At 32.5% G+C, this 18,289-nt stretch overlaps 1 protein-coding gene across 1 annotated transcript in view; it reads right to left on the bottom strand.

Annotated features, from left to right (window-relative positions):
- Positions 1 to 17,660: 17,660 nt before the first annotated feature.
- The window catches only part of LOC113493834 (limbic system-associated membrane protein-like), a 48,996-nt gene continuing 48,367 nt past the window's right edge, over positions 17,661 to 18,289 (bottom strand). Inside the window, exon 9 of the mRNA XM_026871864.1 lies at positions 17,661 to 17,824. Within this exon, the coding sequence (XP_026727665.1) occupies positions 17,727 to 17,824 (98 nt within the window). The 3' untranslated portion in view covers positions 17,661 to 17,726. The remainder of the gene's footprint in view (positions 17,825 to 18,289) is intronic.

The raw sequence follows: 18,289 nt of genomic DNA on the forward strand, positions 1-18,289 counted from the left end.
CTCTTTGACTATTCACTTTATAATGGCACATAAGTTACCATCAAAAGTGACACAAACTACATCTAAAACTGAATCAAACCCAAACCAAAATCTCAAAGTAAACTCAACTCGATTTCTAAAAACAATCGAGGCGTTGTGAAAGCGTCTCTTCACTCACAATGTACAGTCAGCAACAGAAATCTGTCAACAGAAATAAATATTCTGAACGACTGTCTGGAGAGCCGAGTGATTGTCGCCTGTTCGACCAGTATCGAACAGGCGACTCGTCTGTACGCGACGAGTCGCCTGTTCGATACTGGTCTATTACAAGCGACTGTCAGATCACTAATGTTATTGCATTTAACTTTAATGTTAGACAACCTCTCACGGCACAAGTGGTTAGTGCGGGAGTTGTTTAAAAAACTGCACACTATTAAATTCAATTAGTTGTTGTGTACAAGTGAGTTTTCCTAAGAAGTATTAAAACAAACTTGGCACCTAAAATAGTTAAAACATAAAAAACTCCACTTTACATATAACTGAAGTACAGGTATTTTGTACCTAAATCTGATTGTGTTAACAAACTTTCGTAGCTGGCTGTACCGAGAACTTGGATTTAACGGAGGGTTAAGAAACAGATTGTGTTAAAACTAAGTCCCATGGAACGGTTTCAACGGAAAATATGTTAATGGTACTTTAAACTTGTTGAAATTAGTTTTCTTTTTGAATCACATCGTATTTGCTTTTTAGTTTTATCGATTTCGTTTGTTGTTGATGTGATTAATTATTATTGGTGATTAAAAATGCAATCTTAATGTTTTGGGTTAAGATTCATTAATTGTAATGATCTTACGTAGAGCATCTAGGATTAGTAATCCAACAGAGGAGAATATTTTAAAACCTACCTGTGTATAAGAATATAGAATAAACTCGTATTTTTAAAGTATACATAACTATTTCATAAAGAAGATTAATATAGGATTCATGTTTTGAAATACCACCCAAATAGTCGAAAAGAAGAGCGACTGATGCGTTAGTGAAGCCAGATTACAATTAAGTTCTCTGATTAATGCCAAAACTATTCTGGTAACCTCGAGAATAATAAAAAAATATTCTTCATAATAATTGATTGTACAAAATTTCACAAAAACAATTGAAACACATTTTCCTTTACCAAACATCGTCAACAAATAATGGAACTTTCAACAAAATAAGGGAAGCTTCAAGCTATTAGAAAAGCTACTCAATCAGGTCCAAAATATCTTGGCTAGTGAAGTGGCCGCTTACAAGCTGGACAGTCAAGCTGCAATATCCGGCGACTGAACACACTCGGGCTGTTGAACTTCATAACTTCATATCTGGTTTTCAGGAACTTATATCTTTGAAACTTTTTTGTGTTCTTTTTTGGAGTAAAATGTAAAAGGAATGTTGACTATCTTGAGATTTATTTGTTGGTTAAAAAGGTATTATGTTAAACGTTGATTTAATGAAATGTTGTCAAATATTAAAGATGATAATTGTTAAAAAAATGCTTCAGTTTTATTTTAACTAAAAATGCTGCATTAAAAACTTTTATTAGATATAATTCGTTAGTAGTTAATAATTATTTAATACTCTTTTATTTAAACAAAGTTATTATTATTTACAAGAGAAACTGAGAAATTAAACTTTCAATTTAAGAAAAATGTATCAAAGCGACAAAAATCCACCATACCACAAGATCAAAACAAAATATTGTGCGTATATAAGTATAACCACCATAATTTATTCTCCATGAACAACAAAAACAATCATTAATAAATTATTATAAAATATCCCATAAAAACATTTCCTACGCCAGTAGCATCTCTTAAATATTTCATCACGATATCTTGCTCGGGAAATCATAAATGCACACTTTATGATCTTAGTTATGGTCTGATAGTAAAATAAGTATATCTGCATTTTTAGTTTTTAGTAGATTGAGTTGAGAATTTCATAAATTTATATCTAAGTAATGTACTAATAATACAATATTCCATTTGAAGATTGAATATATTAAATACGATGCTATCCAGGAAGATTTTTCCTAGGTATACGGAAAACCATACCAACTACGTTTTTGGAAGAAAATTTATACGTAAAATTCTCATTTTAAATCATTTTCTCTAAAGAATTATCCACTCTGCCTGGTAACTAAAATAAATGTAAATAATAATGCTCAACCCTGCTTACCCCAAAAAATGTATTCAAAGATTTTCGTCATCTGCCTAGCCTTTACCCAACTATTTTGGGGTCCGTTTCCAGTCTAACCGGATTCAGCTTAGTACCAGTGTTTTACAAGGAACGACTGTCTATCTGACCTCCTCAATGCAGTTACCTGGGCAACACGATACCCCTTGGTTAGACTGGTTGTCAGACTTTCAAGCTTCTGATTACCTGTAACGACTATCAACTTAGAAAAAAAAATGAAATATATTATGTTTTTAATAATAATATCACCATTCATATACCACGTTCTAGTTTTGTATAACCCTCTGAAGTAATATGTGTGGCAGTGGCGGTCGTAGATGTTCTTTTGCCAAAGTCCCTTTAAATACAGTGTTTTTAAATAAAGAACTAAAAAGTCACTTCGCCTTTTCGGAATAAATGGAAGTATTGACGTGAAAGTATATTATTATAAAGAGTATTATTTTGACTTTTGAACAGCGACTATTTGTTAAATTTTTGCTCTATGTCGTGGCAATCGAGATATTTTAATGTAATAGGTGCCGTAACGTAGAAAAGGATAGATGTTCTTAATTTTTTGAGAGAATGTTCTAATCTGTTTAGTTCTTCTTTTATTTATTACACTACTTACCACAATATGTTAAATTTTCAAAGTCACATAATCACAAAAACACATTATTTTTTTCCAAATCTCAGCTATCACGTATTAATGTATATATTCAGAAAAAAAGACTTTCTTCAAAACTCGTCAAAATTTAAAATTAAAAAAGAAAAAAAATCTCATAACGAAGTCGTGAGCCAAATGTTAGACTCCAATATTATTTCAGATCTCACAAATTCCAGTTTTATCTTTCTGTGACGTCATTCAAACATCACCTCCCAAAGAGGCTTGATTTGAAGTCTTTCTTTTTTTATTTTTCGTTCATCGAACTTCTGGTATTCATTCTAGATTCAAACGATTTGAGTTTTTGAACGAACTTCCTTTGAATGTGAAGAGACTTTTGGGCTTAGTAAAAAAAAAGGATCATGTATTTTGTTAAAGAAATAGGCAGTAGGACCTTACTGTGACATTGCAGTTGTTCAAAAGAGACGCCACTATTCGGCGGTGCTACCTACTATCTTGTTTCCACATCTTCAGTCATTCAAGATGGCGCTAGAACCCCGTATTCCATATGTTAGGTTAGGTTATTTTTTTTCGTTATAGGCATGGTAGTTCCTTAAAAATACGTAAAAAACCACTTCCCAGAAGTGACTTAGCATATTCAATCTAAGATCTTTGTGTACGATGTAGTAACTCTAACCAATCAGTTATTCAAATTAAGTTTATACATAAACCACATAAACTTTTTTATCTCTATGCTTTCCAATATATTTCTCACACAATCCATCCATATTTTTAAGTGAGCTTACCTAAATACAACCAATATTTTGCATGTTTCCTTAGTAAAACGTAACACCTTCCTACATACTACCCACACAATGGTTTATTTTACACAAAGGTGCTCTAAAAATATGATATGGTTCAGTGTTACATACTAAGGACTGATACACACTCTCGTTTTTCATTTTCAGTCAAAATTTTCATGAAAGAAAAATTATCTTTACGATCATTTTGCATTGAATCCAGATATGAAACTGTGGATCTAATTGGGATGATATTATCAAGTGCAAGACTATTCATGAAATGAGTGAAAGACACTTTAAAAAAAAGAGAGTTAGTCGGTGATTTTTAGTTACATTTGCCAGATATATAATTTTAAAGCAGTTATTTTTGTGTGTTATTGACGGGCCTGTTGGTCTAGTGGTTAGTTACCCTGACTGCTATACCCTAGGTCGTGGGTTCAATTCCCACCCAGGACAAATGTTTATGTGATGAGCACAAACATTTGTTCTGTGTCTGGGTGTAATTTATTTATATTATGTATGTATTTAGAAATATATAAGTAAGTTCATCAGTTGTCTGGTTACCATAACACAAGCTCTGCTTAGCTTGGGATCAGATAACCGTGTGTGAGTTGTCCCAGGATATATAATATTATTATGTTTATTATATTTTACATTAAGCTAGTGATTTTTCGTGAATCGTAGTCGTATTTCCTACTGTATTAAAACCTCAAAAATCATCAAAATAGAAAATACCTAGAATTGCGCAAAATTTTCTCTCTTTACAAATTCAACAACAGACACACAGAAAAATACCCGACAAAAAGTACGACTAGTCGACAGTCCGCCTTTTCTCCAGCAACAATAACACGCATATCCATGCCATGAGATGCAGCTTTCAAGGCGTCATGTTTAAGACAGATTCCGAGTACAATGAGAGTAAGACTCCGCTAAGTATAGCAATGTAAAGCGCATTGTCTTGACTTCATATTAATTCACATACGGTTATGCAATGGGTTAAGTATGATTTCTGCGAGTTGGATTCATTTTGGGGTAATAAGACTGGGTTATTCTGGTTATAATTTATAATACAAGACCCACTAAGGGAAGAAAGAATTAGGTAAGAAAGTTTCCATAGTTTTCTGCCTTCTGAAAAGTAAATGAAGTAAAGTAGGTTTCTGGAATGTCAAATATATAAAAGGCTTCTTTTTCAGCGGCGCACGAGGATTTTTGTGTGAGATAAAATAATTACGATGGATATTATAACAACCTTGTCTTATTTAAATTCACATATTTTTGAGGGTCCATCAGGCGATAAATATATTTTTGGTACCCCGAAAATTAATTATTCGTAAACAATCGATTATGTAGTTTTTCTTTCACCTAATCAATTTTGAACGAGCCCCTGATACTTGATTGTTTTCATTGAGTAGGTAATTTAACGTTAAAACAAATTAAAGTTTTATTTATTTCTCTCATTTTAATTTATTGAAACACAAATAAAAGTTCAAAACGACCACAATCTGGACATAATTAAACGAAATCGAAAGCGCCGCTCTCAAATGAGTTGAGGCCAAAGTTTCTTTGATATAATTATTTTATTTGTTACACACTTTTTTTGATCTCCAGTGTACGTTTTTACGTCGACATTTCTACATTTGCAAACACGTAGTTCATTTGCAGTGTATTCAAAACGTCCCAGTTCTATTTACTTTTTGAAGGTAGTCTAAATTTACACTTTAGAATGCATTTTTTACGTTTGCTACTGGCAGGTCATTTCCATCTGTTTTTAAATGGGCTTTCAGCTAAAAGTTCGGTGCTTTTTATACAAATTACTGGTCCCTCTTTATTTGGTTAGCTGTAGACATTACGTGAATTTAAAATTTTATATGAAAAGAGTTGTTTTAATTATGTTTAATGGCTTAGGTACCTTGCTACACTCTTTTAACAAATTAATATTTTATTTTACTTGTCTCTACAAAAGAGATGTACCTAAAACTTTAAGTAAAAGTGAAAAATCACTGATAATCCTGTCTATCACTCCGTCCGTAACTAATGGCTGTATCTCAAAAAAATATTGGCTAGAAAATTTAATTTTTAACAAACAAATGTTATTAATGCACTAAAAAAGTCGAGTTTTAGAAACGATTGGTATGGTCATTAATTTGATGGGCGACTAATGTAGAGATGAAAACCCTCACTGTCGCGAATTCGACTCGCACTTAATCGGTTATTAAGATGACCTTTTATAAACAAAGTTAAAAATTAGACTACAAAATTAAAACACGAATATGTTAACGCTACGATCAAAAATGGTTTACACAAGCATGTCTAAATTTATTACGAGCATGCAAACCTTTTGTTTTTGAAACTCCGTCGCCACACCTATGGCACTTTTAGTGCCGCACCCACGTGTCAGCCAGTCTTTTGTTTCACGCTTGTGCTGTACTTTATAAAGACAATAACTTTATTATGTTAACCGCGATGAAAACAAACTTAATGTGTTCGTACTTTAAATGTTTCGTCTTTGTAATTGAGAGACCGATTTTGGTAAAGATTTTAGTTATGATTGGACCGAATACTGAAATATAATTAAACTTTGGAGTTTTCAAACCTCGTGTTTTTTTCTGAGAAAAATATTATTCTTTTTTTACAAATGTTACTCGATTTCTATTCAAAAATAGTTGAGTAATTTCGTGTGAATTCAAACTCTTACAAAATAATCCAATAAGCTAACAATCAAAATACTAGTATTATATTATGGGTTCACTCTAAACCTATTTTGAAATAAAATAAAATACTGTCAGTATATAAATTTCATCGAAATAATATATTCTCTTTTTGTATGTGCACACGTACAATGCAAATATCGACATACATATAGGTTTTCAATCCCTTCCAAGAATTTCAAACACACCAAATTAATATTATATGTTTTAATTTTAAAATTATTTGTACTACTTGTTGTTTTCAGTAATTTCAAGAAGTCATTATTTCAAAAAGGTAGATGCTATTTTAGTGATCGCTTATTTATACAAATAATTGTTCATCTGTTCACAAAAATACCTTGATCAATGTGATTGGTAGGAAGTTTTATGGTCAAATAATTACAATATTAATTAATTGATTCGACTTTGGATCCCAGGACCCAGACACAGGACAAAATCATCACACAAACATTATTTTGTCCTGGGTGGGAATCGAACCCACAACCTCTGGTATAACAGTCAGGGTCACTAACCACTAGACCAGTCGAAGTTGTGGAAAAGAGACGCCCCCCGACGCTGTGTAGTGCGCTGTCCCACTTTCAAAAAAGAAATAATCCATAGGAATGTTAGGCCCCTCGGATAAAAGATTAAATGTAATTTACGTAATTAAAAGAAAAGTTACATCTGAATAGTGCCTAAAATACCTGAATATAATTAACCCTGTTCACTAAAGCGTAATGTAATGAGATAGTCGGGGAATTTATTTTGTTTCCGTACTTTGTAAAGGCCAGGTTGCATGCAAAAATTATGATAGGCTAGGAGTGTTGAGCATTTTAGTTATCTTCGTTTATTAGGTAATTGTTTTATTGCTTTTTATCTTCATCATCCTAGTTTTTTCGGCTTCCAGTCTAACCGTATTAAATTGATTAATTTTTTGTCCGTACTTCGGTTGGCCCTGAAACAGCCAATATCAAAAATCGTGTCCGTGCGTTGAGTCCTTGTTTTTTTTTGAGACAGCTCTAATATAAGCATGTGGATTAAATTAAAAGGTTATTCTGAATAAGTTATTGATTTTCTTAATTATGAAAGTCTGAATTGTCTGAACGTACAGTAGCTTAAATATAAAATTAAGGTTTAATTATTGTAAATTTTACACAACTTATTTGACTTTTAAATTAATTAAATAAAAATAGAAATTGAATGGCATTTCTTAGAACCAAGTCAAATTAAAGATTTAATTAGATCTAATTAAAAAGAAATTGCCTGAAGTGTTTCTTATTACGACGAGCTTTGCACTTATTTCTTACACTGTACAATATAACGTTTAACACAATATTGTTTCACAATTTAATAAAAAAAATCTCATTAAAAACTTCAATTAGCTTCCCGTCTCCTGGTCTACAGCTAATGGACTTGAGTTGCATGTTACCTTTGTCTTGGCTGTAACGTTACCGTGCACGGAACCCATAACAGGTCCCATCGATCATGTTATGTTGTTGTCTGTGCCTTTTTGTATGCAAGCCCTGATTTACGAGGCATGTGTACGCCTGTCTTGTGTGCTTTCAATCTAGGATCAATTTGTTGAGATTTGAAATGGATTTGATCGTTACAATTGAAAGGTATCTTCAATTGAGTTTTTGACAAATTATTTGTTTAGTCCGTTAGACGGATTTCTAGAAAATATTCGATTGGTATTTGTTTAATTTATAAACAAAAGTTGAACTGGATACGGAAAGGGGATTGAAATAAAATCTTGTTTGACGTCACTTACCAGTACGATTTATACTAGCAAGTGATGTTACTAGCCCCCACTACCATACATTTCATTATCATAAGTATTTTAAATCTTCCTTTTTAAGGTGAAAATTAAGCATACTTGTTGATGTAATGTATCAATTCAAATATATAACTCTTTATGAAGACGATTGTGTCATTGATTTCCTATTACAATGTTTAACTAAGTAATGAGTATTATCATCATCATCAGCCCATTTTCGTCCACCACTGGACATAGGCCTCCCCAATTGCACGCCATCGAGATCTACCTTCTTAATAAGTACATACTTAAAATATTAAATACTGCTATGATTCACTATATCCAGACATCGCATTGTATAGTTAGGGCCAAATACCCGATTAGCCTTAATAAATAATACTTATAGAATATACGAGCGTCTGTTATAATAACCACAAACATTGGATTTAGTACAATTTATTATTATGTTTTACGCTATTTTCTGATCGGTTTTGTTTGCAATTCGGATTGTTAATCTCAGGATAATCCTTTATCGATATTACATACTGATTGCGACCTTCTGTAGCTAGGGCTGGGCTGTGAGCTCGTGAAGCAGGGCTGTTGCTGATGAGGAAGCGAGAAAGCATAATACAATTTGCGTATCAGCGTCTTGCTCGCACAGCTGTAATGAAACTTAACGTAAAAACAGTACAAGTACACTAATTGTGATTTTTTAAATGTTTAGATACACTTTAACTAAATGATTTAGTTATAATCAAAGAGTGCTTTGGTCGACGTTGTTCAAATCGATCTATATTTTTTTGATTCGAAACTCGTTTTATTTTTTTAATCAATTACCCTAGTGGAAAATGAAAAGAATAAAATTTAGAATACTCGTGATTCATTTTTGGTTAGTAAATTGATATTTAAGTTCATTATATGATATCTATAAACTAATCTTAATGTAGATTTTTAAGGTTCTATATGCTATGGTTAAAAATCTAACCCTATTTCTGAAGGTAAGCTGTCGGAGGCTACCATCTTCTTTTGAAGGATATGCCGTCCGTCTCTCGGTCCTTCTGTCACTAGCCTGCATCTCTTGAACCGTTGTAGACAGCTGATATTGTCATAAATGTTATCTTTATGTTGCTGTTATAACGACTGACAATTAAAACATATTTGTGAAGTAAAGGTTGATATAGTCCCAAATTTGAAGGACGACCAGCAATTTCCGAAAAATATTTATTTCCCCTTTAGCACCTTGTGTAGTTTTTTTGTTCTTCTAAATGTATTGTTATTGTAACATGTGCGTGTGAGTAATTTCCTGACGCTACGTAATCTCTAAGGTCAAGTCCTCGATTTAGGTAATCCTATACAAGTATGAGCCACTATTTCCTAAGAGCGAACTAGAGGCAAGTTATTATTTAAGCCGGCGCTTGGGGCTGACGGGTTTAGCGGCGTGTTAAGTTATAGGCGATAGAAATGAATAATAATTGTTGAATGCAAGTTTATTCGTATAACCCCCGAAATAAACCAGTTCTCTTTTTTTTTGGTCGTTTAAACGCCATTTTTTGCAGTGGTATAATTTGGAACTACGCTCAATTTTTTAATGATGCTAATAACATCGTGATCCACACTCGATTTTGGTTAGGTTTGATAATAATATTTCAGGAAAAAATCGACTTCAAATCAATTATTGAGTGTGAGAGTGGTTTTCTTAAAACTGTATAATTGTAATTTTTCTCTATATTTTCTAGCCATAATCTTTTAATTTGGACCACACACGAAAACTAGACGACAAATCCGTTCAAAAAGCTACAGTATGATAAAATGCAGTTTCCGTGCAATATGGCGTTGAAAATTACGGAATGTAAAGGCTAATGTTTGACATTTTCTATACAATCTGTCATAAGGAATGCTATTAAATTCCTAGGACAAAAATGCGAACTATGTTTATAGTACTTTGTAGCGTTTGTGGGTTGTTTTGATAGTGTATGAACATTTTAGGTTTACATGTGTTTTGTACTAGATACGTGTATTTTAAAGGTACATTTTATATTGGCTGGATGTTTTTTGGTTTCTGAAGAAAAGCTGTGTTTAAGCTTAAGTTCTTAATCTCCTATAAGTGGCCGATACGACTAAGTTAATACAAAATTATGTCCACCGTTTCTCTGTCCTGTGATAAACATTGATATCGTGTTTTTGGTACAGAACTTTTGGAAAAAACTATTACATATCCATCACCATAAGACACTTTCTAATTTACTCAAATTGATAAAGATATAGAAGCGGTAAACAATTTAATAAAAAAACGTAAGTTTTGTTTTCAACATTTGATAACGAGTCCTCATTAATTAAAACAATATTTTAATACAAAAGATAATTTGACAATGAGGTTAAAAAGTCCCTTTCTCTTTAACCACCAACCCAACACAAATATTATTAAATTTTCTTTCATTCTAAACGGCTTTATTGAATCAAGCATCAAACATTCAATGCCTATTGAAATATTTCGACGTATTTCTATTATATTTATTTCAAAATACAATGTTTATCGTTTATTTCATGTATTCAGTTTGATGTGACACGTTTACGCTAACATAAGGCTGTTTACACACTGTACTTGGCATTGCTGTATTCACAAACGAAAGTCCGTTCAGTATCTGTAAAGTTTCACTGTAAAGTGAAAAGTAGTGACAGATAAATTTGACGTTTGTCCTTACGTCTATGACTTTACTACTAAAAAACGAGTATTGTGGCTTCTTGGCACTAATTAGCGCTTATCTCAAAGTTAACTTTTTTTGTGTGTATCAAAAGAGAATAGCTGAAAACTATGAACTTTATTGTAGACTGAAAGGTAATGATGTTTAGAAAACTTAGATATCCTACTACAAACGGCAATAACGTTTATTTTTATTTGTACGTCAGTAGTCACTTTTATTTATGTCCCCCTCACTTGCTTTCGCAGCTTCAACTATATTCTAAAGGCGAAAGTTTGTGTTTGTTACCTCATGACGCTCAAACCGCTAAACCTATTTTGATAACATCTTACTATAAATTAAGCTGATAGTCTGGTTTAACACACGTGTTCATCTACACACTGTGATTAAATAATATGTACGATTTAAAACTAACTTCATAGTGTCTAAGTATTGATTTGACTTTTAATTGTGGTAAATTTTAAGCAGTGCAACTTTTCCACTTGACAAATGTGTATCGACCCTTATACATGTTTCGTTTATTCAAATAGTTCACTTCGGCCATCGATTTTTAGCTACTGCGGGTTATACAAAATCATACTTTTGTATCGAAGTGTGAATAAAAGGGTCGAATGAAGCTTCATAAATTGAAATTCGGTTATTTTATGAGTAATATATTTTCATGTTTGTTTATAAATGAATCTGAGGATTGAATCGCAGCATGTTTATAGCTGTATCAATTGGATTTATTAATTTAAACGAGGTTTTCGTTGAGGCTTTAAATATGATTGTTTTTCTACCGGCGCATTATGGTTGCATGTAATAATTTATTGTCAGTGTTTGTCTATCCCACTACTGGGCAAAAGCCTTTTCTTATAGAGAAAAAGAACTATCGTTAAACGCTTAGAGTGATGAGAGTATTTCAGACGGTTTTTGTATTTTTTTTTGTGTCATTGGTGTCTATACATTTTGTAACATATATGACACGCCTCGTTTAATAAAAACTTTTTTGAAATCACATACTTAAGCTTATTGCCATAAAAAAACGAATCGTGCATACTATTAAACGTATCAGGGAAATCTAGAAAAACAACACGAAAAATTTGTAAAAAAAATCTTCGCCCATTATTCCTGAGATTTTTTCATCGTCTTGTAAGTGAAGATGAGAATTTCTAACTGTCATGACATTATTATAAATCTTGTAGATAAGTGGCCGTCAGCTGGCAGCGTCTCCTTGGTTTACACTAGTCATTTTATAAAAAAATATGGAAGAAATAATGGAAGGTTGGACAGAGTTCTAAAAGTCTTGTCGTAATCAAATTGTTGGCATCATTTTGTGATACTGTTATATTAGTCTTGGCTTTCAGATATGTCAAGTATTTATAACTAGTCCTTAAAAGAACTAAAACCGGTCAAGTACAAGTCGGACGCGCGACACTGAACGATTCGTAAGAATTGGCTAAGGTGTCAAATCAATTGGTCAGTACCGTTCTTTATTTATATTATTTTTTGAAAATTACAAGTTTCTAGCCATCGCGGTTCAGGAGATAACAGCCTAGTGACAGACGGACCGATAGACAGCGGACCCTCATTGACAGTGTTTTTTTACCTTTGGGGTACGTAACCCTAAATATGTTAATTATTCACAGAGGCAAAGGCCGCTCTACGCGGTTTAGTGTACTGTCACGCTTCCATAATGTTAATAATCAATGTATTTATAACTAATATTAAAGATTAAAAATAATACACTTACTGGATTTAAAAATCTAAATGTGACTCCATTTCAATTGTACCAAAATCGATCCAGCGTTTTTATAGTTTAAATTGCATTATCATCGGGTTTAAAACTGTTGGAAGTGCCTCAAAATTGGGATACAAAAATCCAACCGGAACGACATACGAACAAACAAGAAAGTGAGTTTATAAAAACGTGAATAAACGTGGGAAAATGAGGTTGATTTATATTATCATGTTCACTCACTAACTTTGGCCAATCGCCTTCATGGTATAGTTCCTCTATTATTATGCTCAAACTATGGACCAATTTAATTGATTGTAGTCCTAATCATTTGAAGCATGAATAGGCAAAGGGGACAAAGGATACAAGAAGGACAAAGATACCAAATTTCTAAAATCAAAGCAAGATTCCATATCATCATCACGAGCGATTAAACAACACCCACTTCAACATGTACACTATATTAATAGTCTAGGTGTTGCCCGTGGGCCCGCCTGCAAAAAATCAGAAATGATCCTACGGGAACATTAAATCGGAATAAAACCTGTGCTATATGTAAATCCTAGTAATAAACTATCTGTGTACCAAATTTCGTCAAAATCTGTTCAGTGGTTTATGCTTAAAGGAGGAACAAACATCCATACATACAAACTTTATACAGCGTTTATAATATTAGTAGGATTTACCGCCCAAAAATTAACAGTCATGTAAACAAACGCGGGAAATCATGAATAATCGACATCTCATCCCGGTAATGATATATCCTAGCGCTTTCAATGCCATCTGTCATGCCCCCAAGGCGGAAGATTGATGAAGACGCCCCAAGCAAACATGTCCCAATGTTACGTACAATTAACGATCCCTAGATTACTGAATTCCGTTTTCGTTACGAATGTATGAAGAAATTGAGTGATGGAGCATCGTTCACTGATTTATTACTAATATATTTATTTATTTAATTATACTTCTTGTACGTGAAAATATGTGTAAAGGAGGATTTACTGTCCGAGGCATGCTCTAAGAGGTCGTTGGGTGATGTAGAGGTAATAAGAAGTAAGTGCATTGACAAGTTGTTATGTACATTACTTATATACAATATTATACAGTAAATTATGTTTTATATACATTGTGAAAAATAATAGACACAAAAATGTTCACTTATATCTGTATTTCTAATTTCGCAGCAGGTCTGCTCGAAGAGATTTCTTCAGCTGCTTCGTAAATTTCTTTTCAATTTTTTTGTCCCTTGAAATTTTTCAGTTTACACAAAAAAATATTAAAGAAATAAATACACATACTCAAATATAATATTTTTTGCTGGGTCATTTGTTATAATTTTTTTTTTAAGTAAATAAATGCGGACGTCATCACATACATTGTTCTGAACCCAAAGTAAGTTGCTAAAGCACTTGTGTTATGGAATTCAGATACAACGAAGGTACCACAAACACCCAGACCCGAAACAATGTAGAAATGAAAATTTTTACATTGACCCGACCGGGGATCGAACCCGGGACCTCAGAGCTAGCGACACCTTGAAACCGGTGCGTACGCCACTCGACCACGGAGGTCGTCTATTAAAGTAATGTCGTTGACAACGTAAATTCTAGTAGAAAAACTACAAGACTCATATGTAATTGTAATTAGTATTGGTATTGGCTTTTATAATGTTTGTTTGGAACTGAAAGAAAAAAGTATAAAGGAAAACTGATACAAACCTTGTAATAGGGAACTTGTCTTGAACAATGCTTACTTTGTTAGAATCATCTTTGACTAACCAAATGTATTGATATTTTAAAGAATTAGGTGGATTCCATCATCATCATCATCATCATCGTGATCATTGGTGTGGTGGATTAAATGTCAAAAACTTAAGATTGTAACTTTATTTGTCATCCTACATCGTCGTTTTTCTTTCCTTCATTTTTTTATTATTGGAACTGGATGTCATTTCTGCGTATTTTGCTATCTGCTACCTTTTTAAAAAAACTTGAGTAGTCTTTATTACTGGCTGGACCTGAAACTTCGTCCGCACGAGGAAGTAACTTGGGGTACTATTTTTCGTATCATTTTTAGATTGTATAAATCATTGCTAAGATTATGGCACAGATAAAGAAACAAAACAATAGTTTTTGGCTTTGAAACCGTTTTTATAGAAAGAAAAAAAAACGACAATTTACTTTCTTACAACTTTATTTTAATTAAAGATTGACATACACATCCAATTGTCACTCAATAAAATCCAAAGTAGCATCTACAACGGATCAAAATAAAATCATTAACCCCAGCTTAATCAAAATAACTAAAATATGAGTGTCCCTCCATTGATAAGCGGAGATTAATCAGCGCTGTACATCATTTGTATAGCAGGGTAATGCGGCAACAACACCGCGGTAATATTTCATTGCCTGCCCTGGGGAATGCCTGCCGAATCGACGTATGTCAAATTGATTTACGTTAATGACAACGCGTTTGATGCTGTTTTTATTTATTGGTATTAAGTTGGTTTAGTTTCGGTTGATTGTGTTGTTAGATTTAATAAGACTTTGGAATGTTTGAATATTTTAATAGAAGGGACCATGGAAAAGAGGTAGAAAGAAGAGGTCAAAGTATTATTCTCCAAGTAGGTTCAAAATTAACTAGAAATAAAAATAATAGGGAAAGCTGCACCGGCGAGTTTTTACCTCTAAAATTAATTATTATATGACACATAGTGTAACTTTTATCTCGGACTAAGTTTATGGCTGTTCTCTTTTTACGTCATCCTCTGTCTTTTTAATAATCATAATAATTGAATATTGTGAGAAAAAAAAATCTCGCAAATAATACGTTCTTTGAAATAAAGTTCAATCCGCATTTAACTAACTTATAATCAATTAATATACTTTTCTACAAATAAAATGTGTTTACTAAACTAAGTTCGAACTGTTTTCTTTTAAAACCTTAACCTGTAATGAATAAATTCGTCTCTATTCTCTTCTTCTATTTAAAATACATTGCATTAACAAGTATCTAAACTAAATACAGCAACGAGACTCCCCGGTCGCAGCTGCATAGTTTTACAAAGTAAGAGCTTGAAACAAAACTGTGCAACTGAATATTTTATCAAATAAATTGCGTTTCCTTCGTTTTGCGTCACCACTCCCACTGGCCAAGACTACGTTCTAGTATTTTTATTCTTTTTGTTAATGTATCGTAAATGGCGTGATGGTGATTTCGTCTATATGTACCTAATGTTTTTCATTTTTGTCGTTCAATTTTGTTTAAGGAATCATAAATAATATCATTCTTGTCATAATGTGATATCATGAACTCAAATTTTAAAGAAAAAATAAATTTTAGTATATTTTACGTAGATTCTTTGAATTGTGTCTTAAATATTACAAGAAAATATTGACTTTTAACTACAGTTAAATGAAATACTCAGACATAGAAACGAGAAATGCAAAAATACTATTACTTGGCTATGTTTGATGACTGTTCTGGTCTAAGCAGAGACATAGCAGAGAAAAATAAATTGTTCAAATAAAAAAGAACCTTAAATGTAACACCTAAAGCAGATTTTAGATAAAACTTAAAAAATAAACAGTGACGCCTTTAAAATTTCCCGCGAAAAAACAAAAAAGGAATACATTTCCACATTTCCTTAACGCAGTCACGTTTAGAAATTCTAAAATGTTCCAATGTTTCGTGCGGAAATATAATATAACGTGTGTTCTTCGCGTTTCGCGGTTTTTTATTCTTGTTTTAATGGCCACGCTTTGTCGTGCAGTGTGAATATGTCCTTGGCTTGGTTTTCTTAAGTTTTTTTTATTGAGCGGTGAGAGTTTATTCTTGCTGTTCTATTTTTGGTTTGTCTTGAATGCTGTTATGTACGCAATATCTATGAAATTCAGTGCACTTTATTATGTTAACTATTTATTTCGATTTTTGTTTTCTATGTAATTACTAACGTACCCATGTTTCGTCAAGGGTTGTACAAAAGAACTTCCAAAAAAAAAAGCAGTTGAGTTCTAATATGAGCACATAAATATTTGTTTCTTTTGAATCGGGACCCATAATTTTATACTTACTGCAAATATCATTGTAGTAAGTAATACTTACTTTAAGGCTTCAGCATACAACTTCTGCCTTCGTGGCCATTAAGGCACAGAATATAGAAAAAAAACAACACAATTTTTTCCATCATTTTATTTGTTGTAAACAGTCTTATTATCGAGCGATGATTTTACATATTATTTTATACATAAACAATATTTCAATTTGGCTGGTTTGTCTAAGCGAATACACGATCTAACTTCACAATAATTTTATCGTTGTCTTTACATTAAGATACACCTTATAACAATATTTACAAGAATTGAAACAATAATTGAATTATGTTTCCCCATTTTTGTTTCGTTTTAAAGCGTGGGTGATTTGGGTGTTACGTGGTATATGCAAAGTAAATTGAAACTTATCAACTAAGAATAAAATAAAAATTTAAATGACAACTAAGCTACATGGTTATTCTATCAGTTTAACTAGCTGATTCGACGAAATTCATTTAAAGAATTCAGAGCACCAACTAAACTAAAAAATAACATTCAAATCGTTCCAGCCGTTTAGGAGTACCGTGACATACACAAATATAGTAGCACTTTACATAAAGAAAACAGACATACAAGAGCTTTTATAGCGTACAACATTGTTAGTAACAATCTATGGTGCAATGTTATACGTACTGCAAAGATATTTGACACCGACTGTACTGCATATACCAAGAAACGGGAATCCAAGCTGTTAAGACTGGACTGGGATATTGTGTATAATTTCAATTCACCCGATACATTACTCGAGTATAGTACTGCAGTAACTACTGAAACATAATCATTTGATGTGAAAAACTCATTTTGAGGATGGATATAGGAATTGTTACTATAGGAATCTGTGAAAATTATTTCGAAAACAAATCTTTCGAGTAATAAGTGCATTTACATAATTTAATTTGGATACAAAGACCTGCCACACATTATTGAACAAATGGAATAAAACAATATAGGAATAATTTTACTGACTGCATTCTTAAAAAAATGCAATCCTAATTTTATTGATAAAATCAACACAGGTATATACCAAAAGGTATTAAGAATTTATTCAAATTGTAAACAAAAAACACAACTCCATTGGTTTACTAATCTGTGTCAAAATCTAAAAAAGAACGTAACCACAGACCCAAAAATCTCCCGCCATCACACCCAAATCGGGACCTAACAATATGTACAGAGTTACAATGACTACGTAAGGTACACAAAGCTAAAACATAACATTAGGCTTAACAACATCTGCTCCCAGTGGAGTCGTCGCGCGCAACCCTTTGCTGCCTCCGTCAAACCTGTGGGCAACGAGATACTCTGTATAAAGAGAATATTTAATACTTTATTGGATGCGTTAATGTAAGGAACAGTTGGTTTTTGTTTAAAAGATCGTGTCTACCTTGTAAAATAATTGATCTTCAGGTGTGCTAGGACCTCTTTCCTTGTAATTAAGATTTGGAGATGATCACTTAGTAATTGGTTGTCTAGCGATAAAATTAAAGACAGTATGGAGTGGAGGTGAAGGATCATACCGCGAATATAACCGGATCGCCAATTAGAATTCTTTTAATTACAACTACACAGGCAGGATGATAACTAGTCAATCATGTTTATATCAAAGAAAGGCTTTGTTTAGAGTTAAAATAGTTAATTTCCATTGCATATTTTCTTCTAATTTATTTCCCTGGAATTATATCCTTGTGTTGCAGGGAGTTACTAAACATTCGAGACACAATAAAAACACAACACAGAACAAGCATTTG

Source organism: Trichoplusia ni, chromosome 5, assembly GCF_003590095.1.
Source record: "Trichoplusia ni isolate ovarian cell line Hi5 chromosome 5, tn1, whole genome shotgun sequence".
In the NCBI taxonomy this organism is placed as follows: domain Eukaryota; kingdom Metazoa; phylum Arthropoda; class Insecta; order Lepidoptera; family Noctuidae; genus Trichoplusia; species Trichoplusia ni.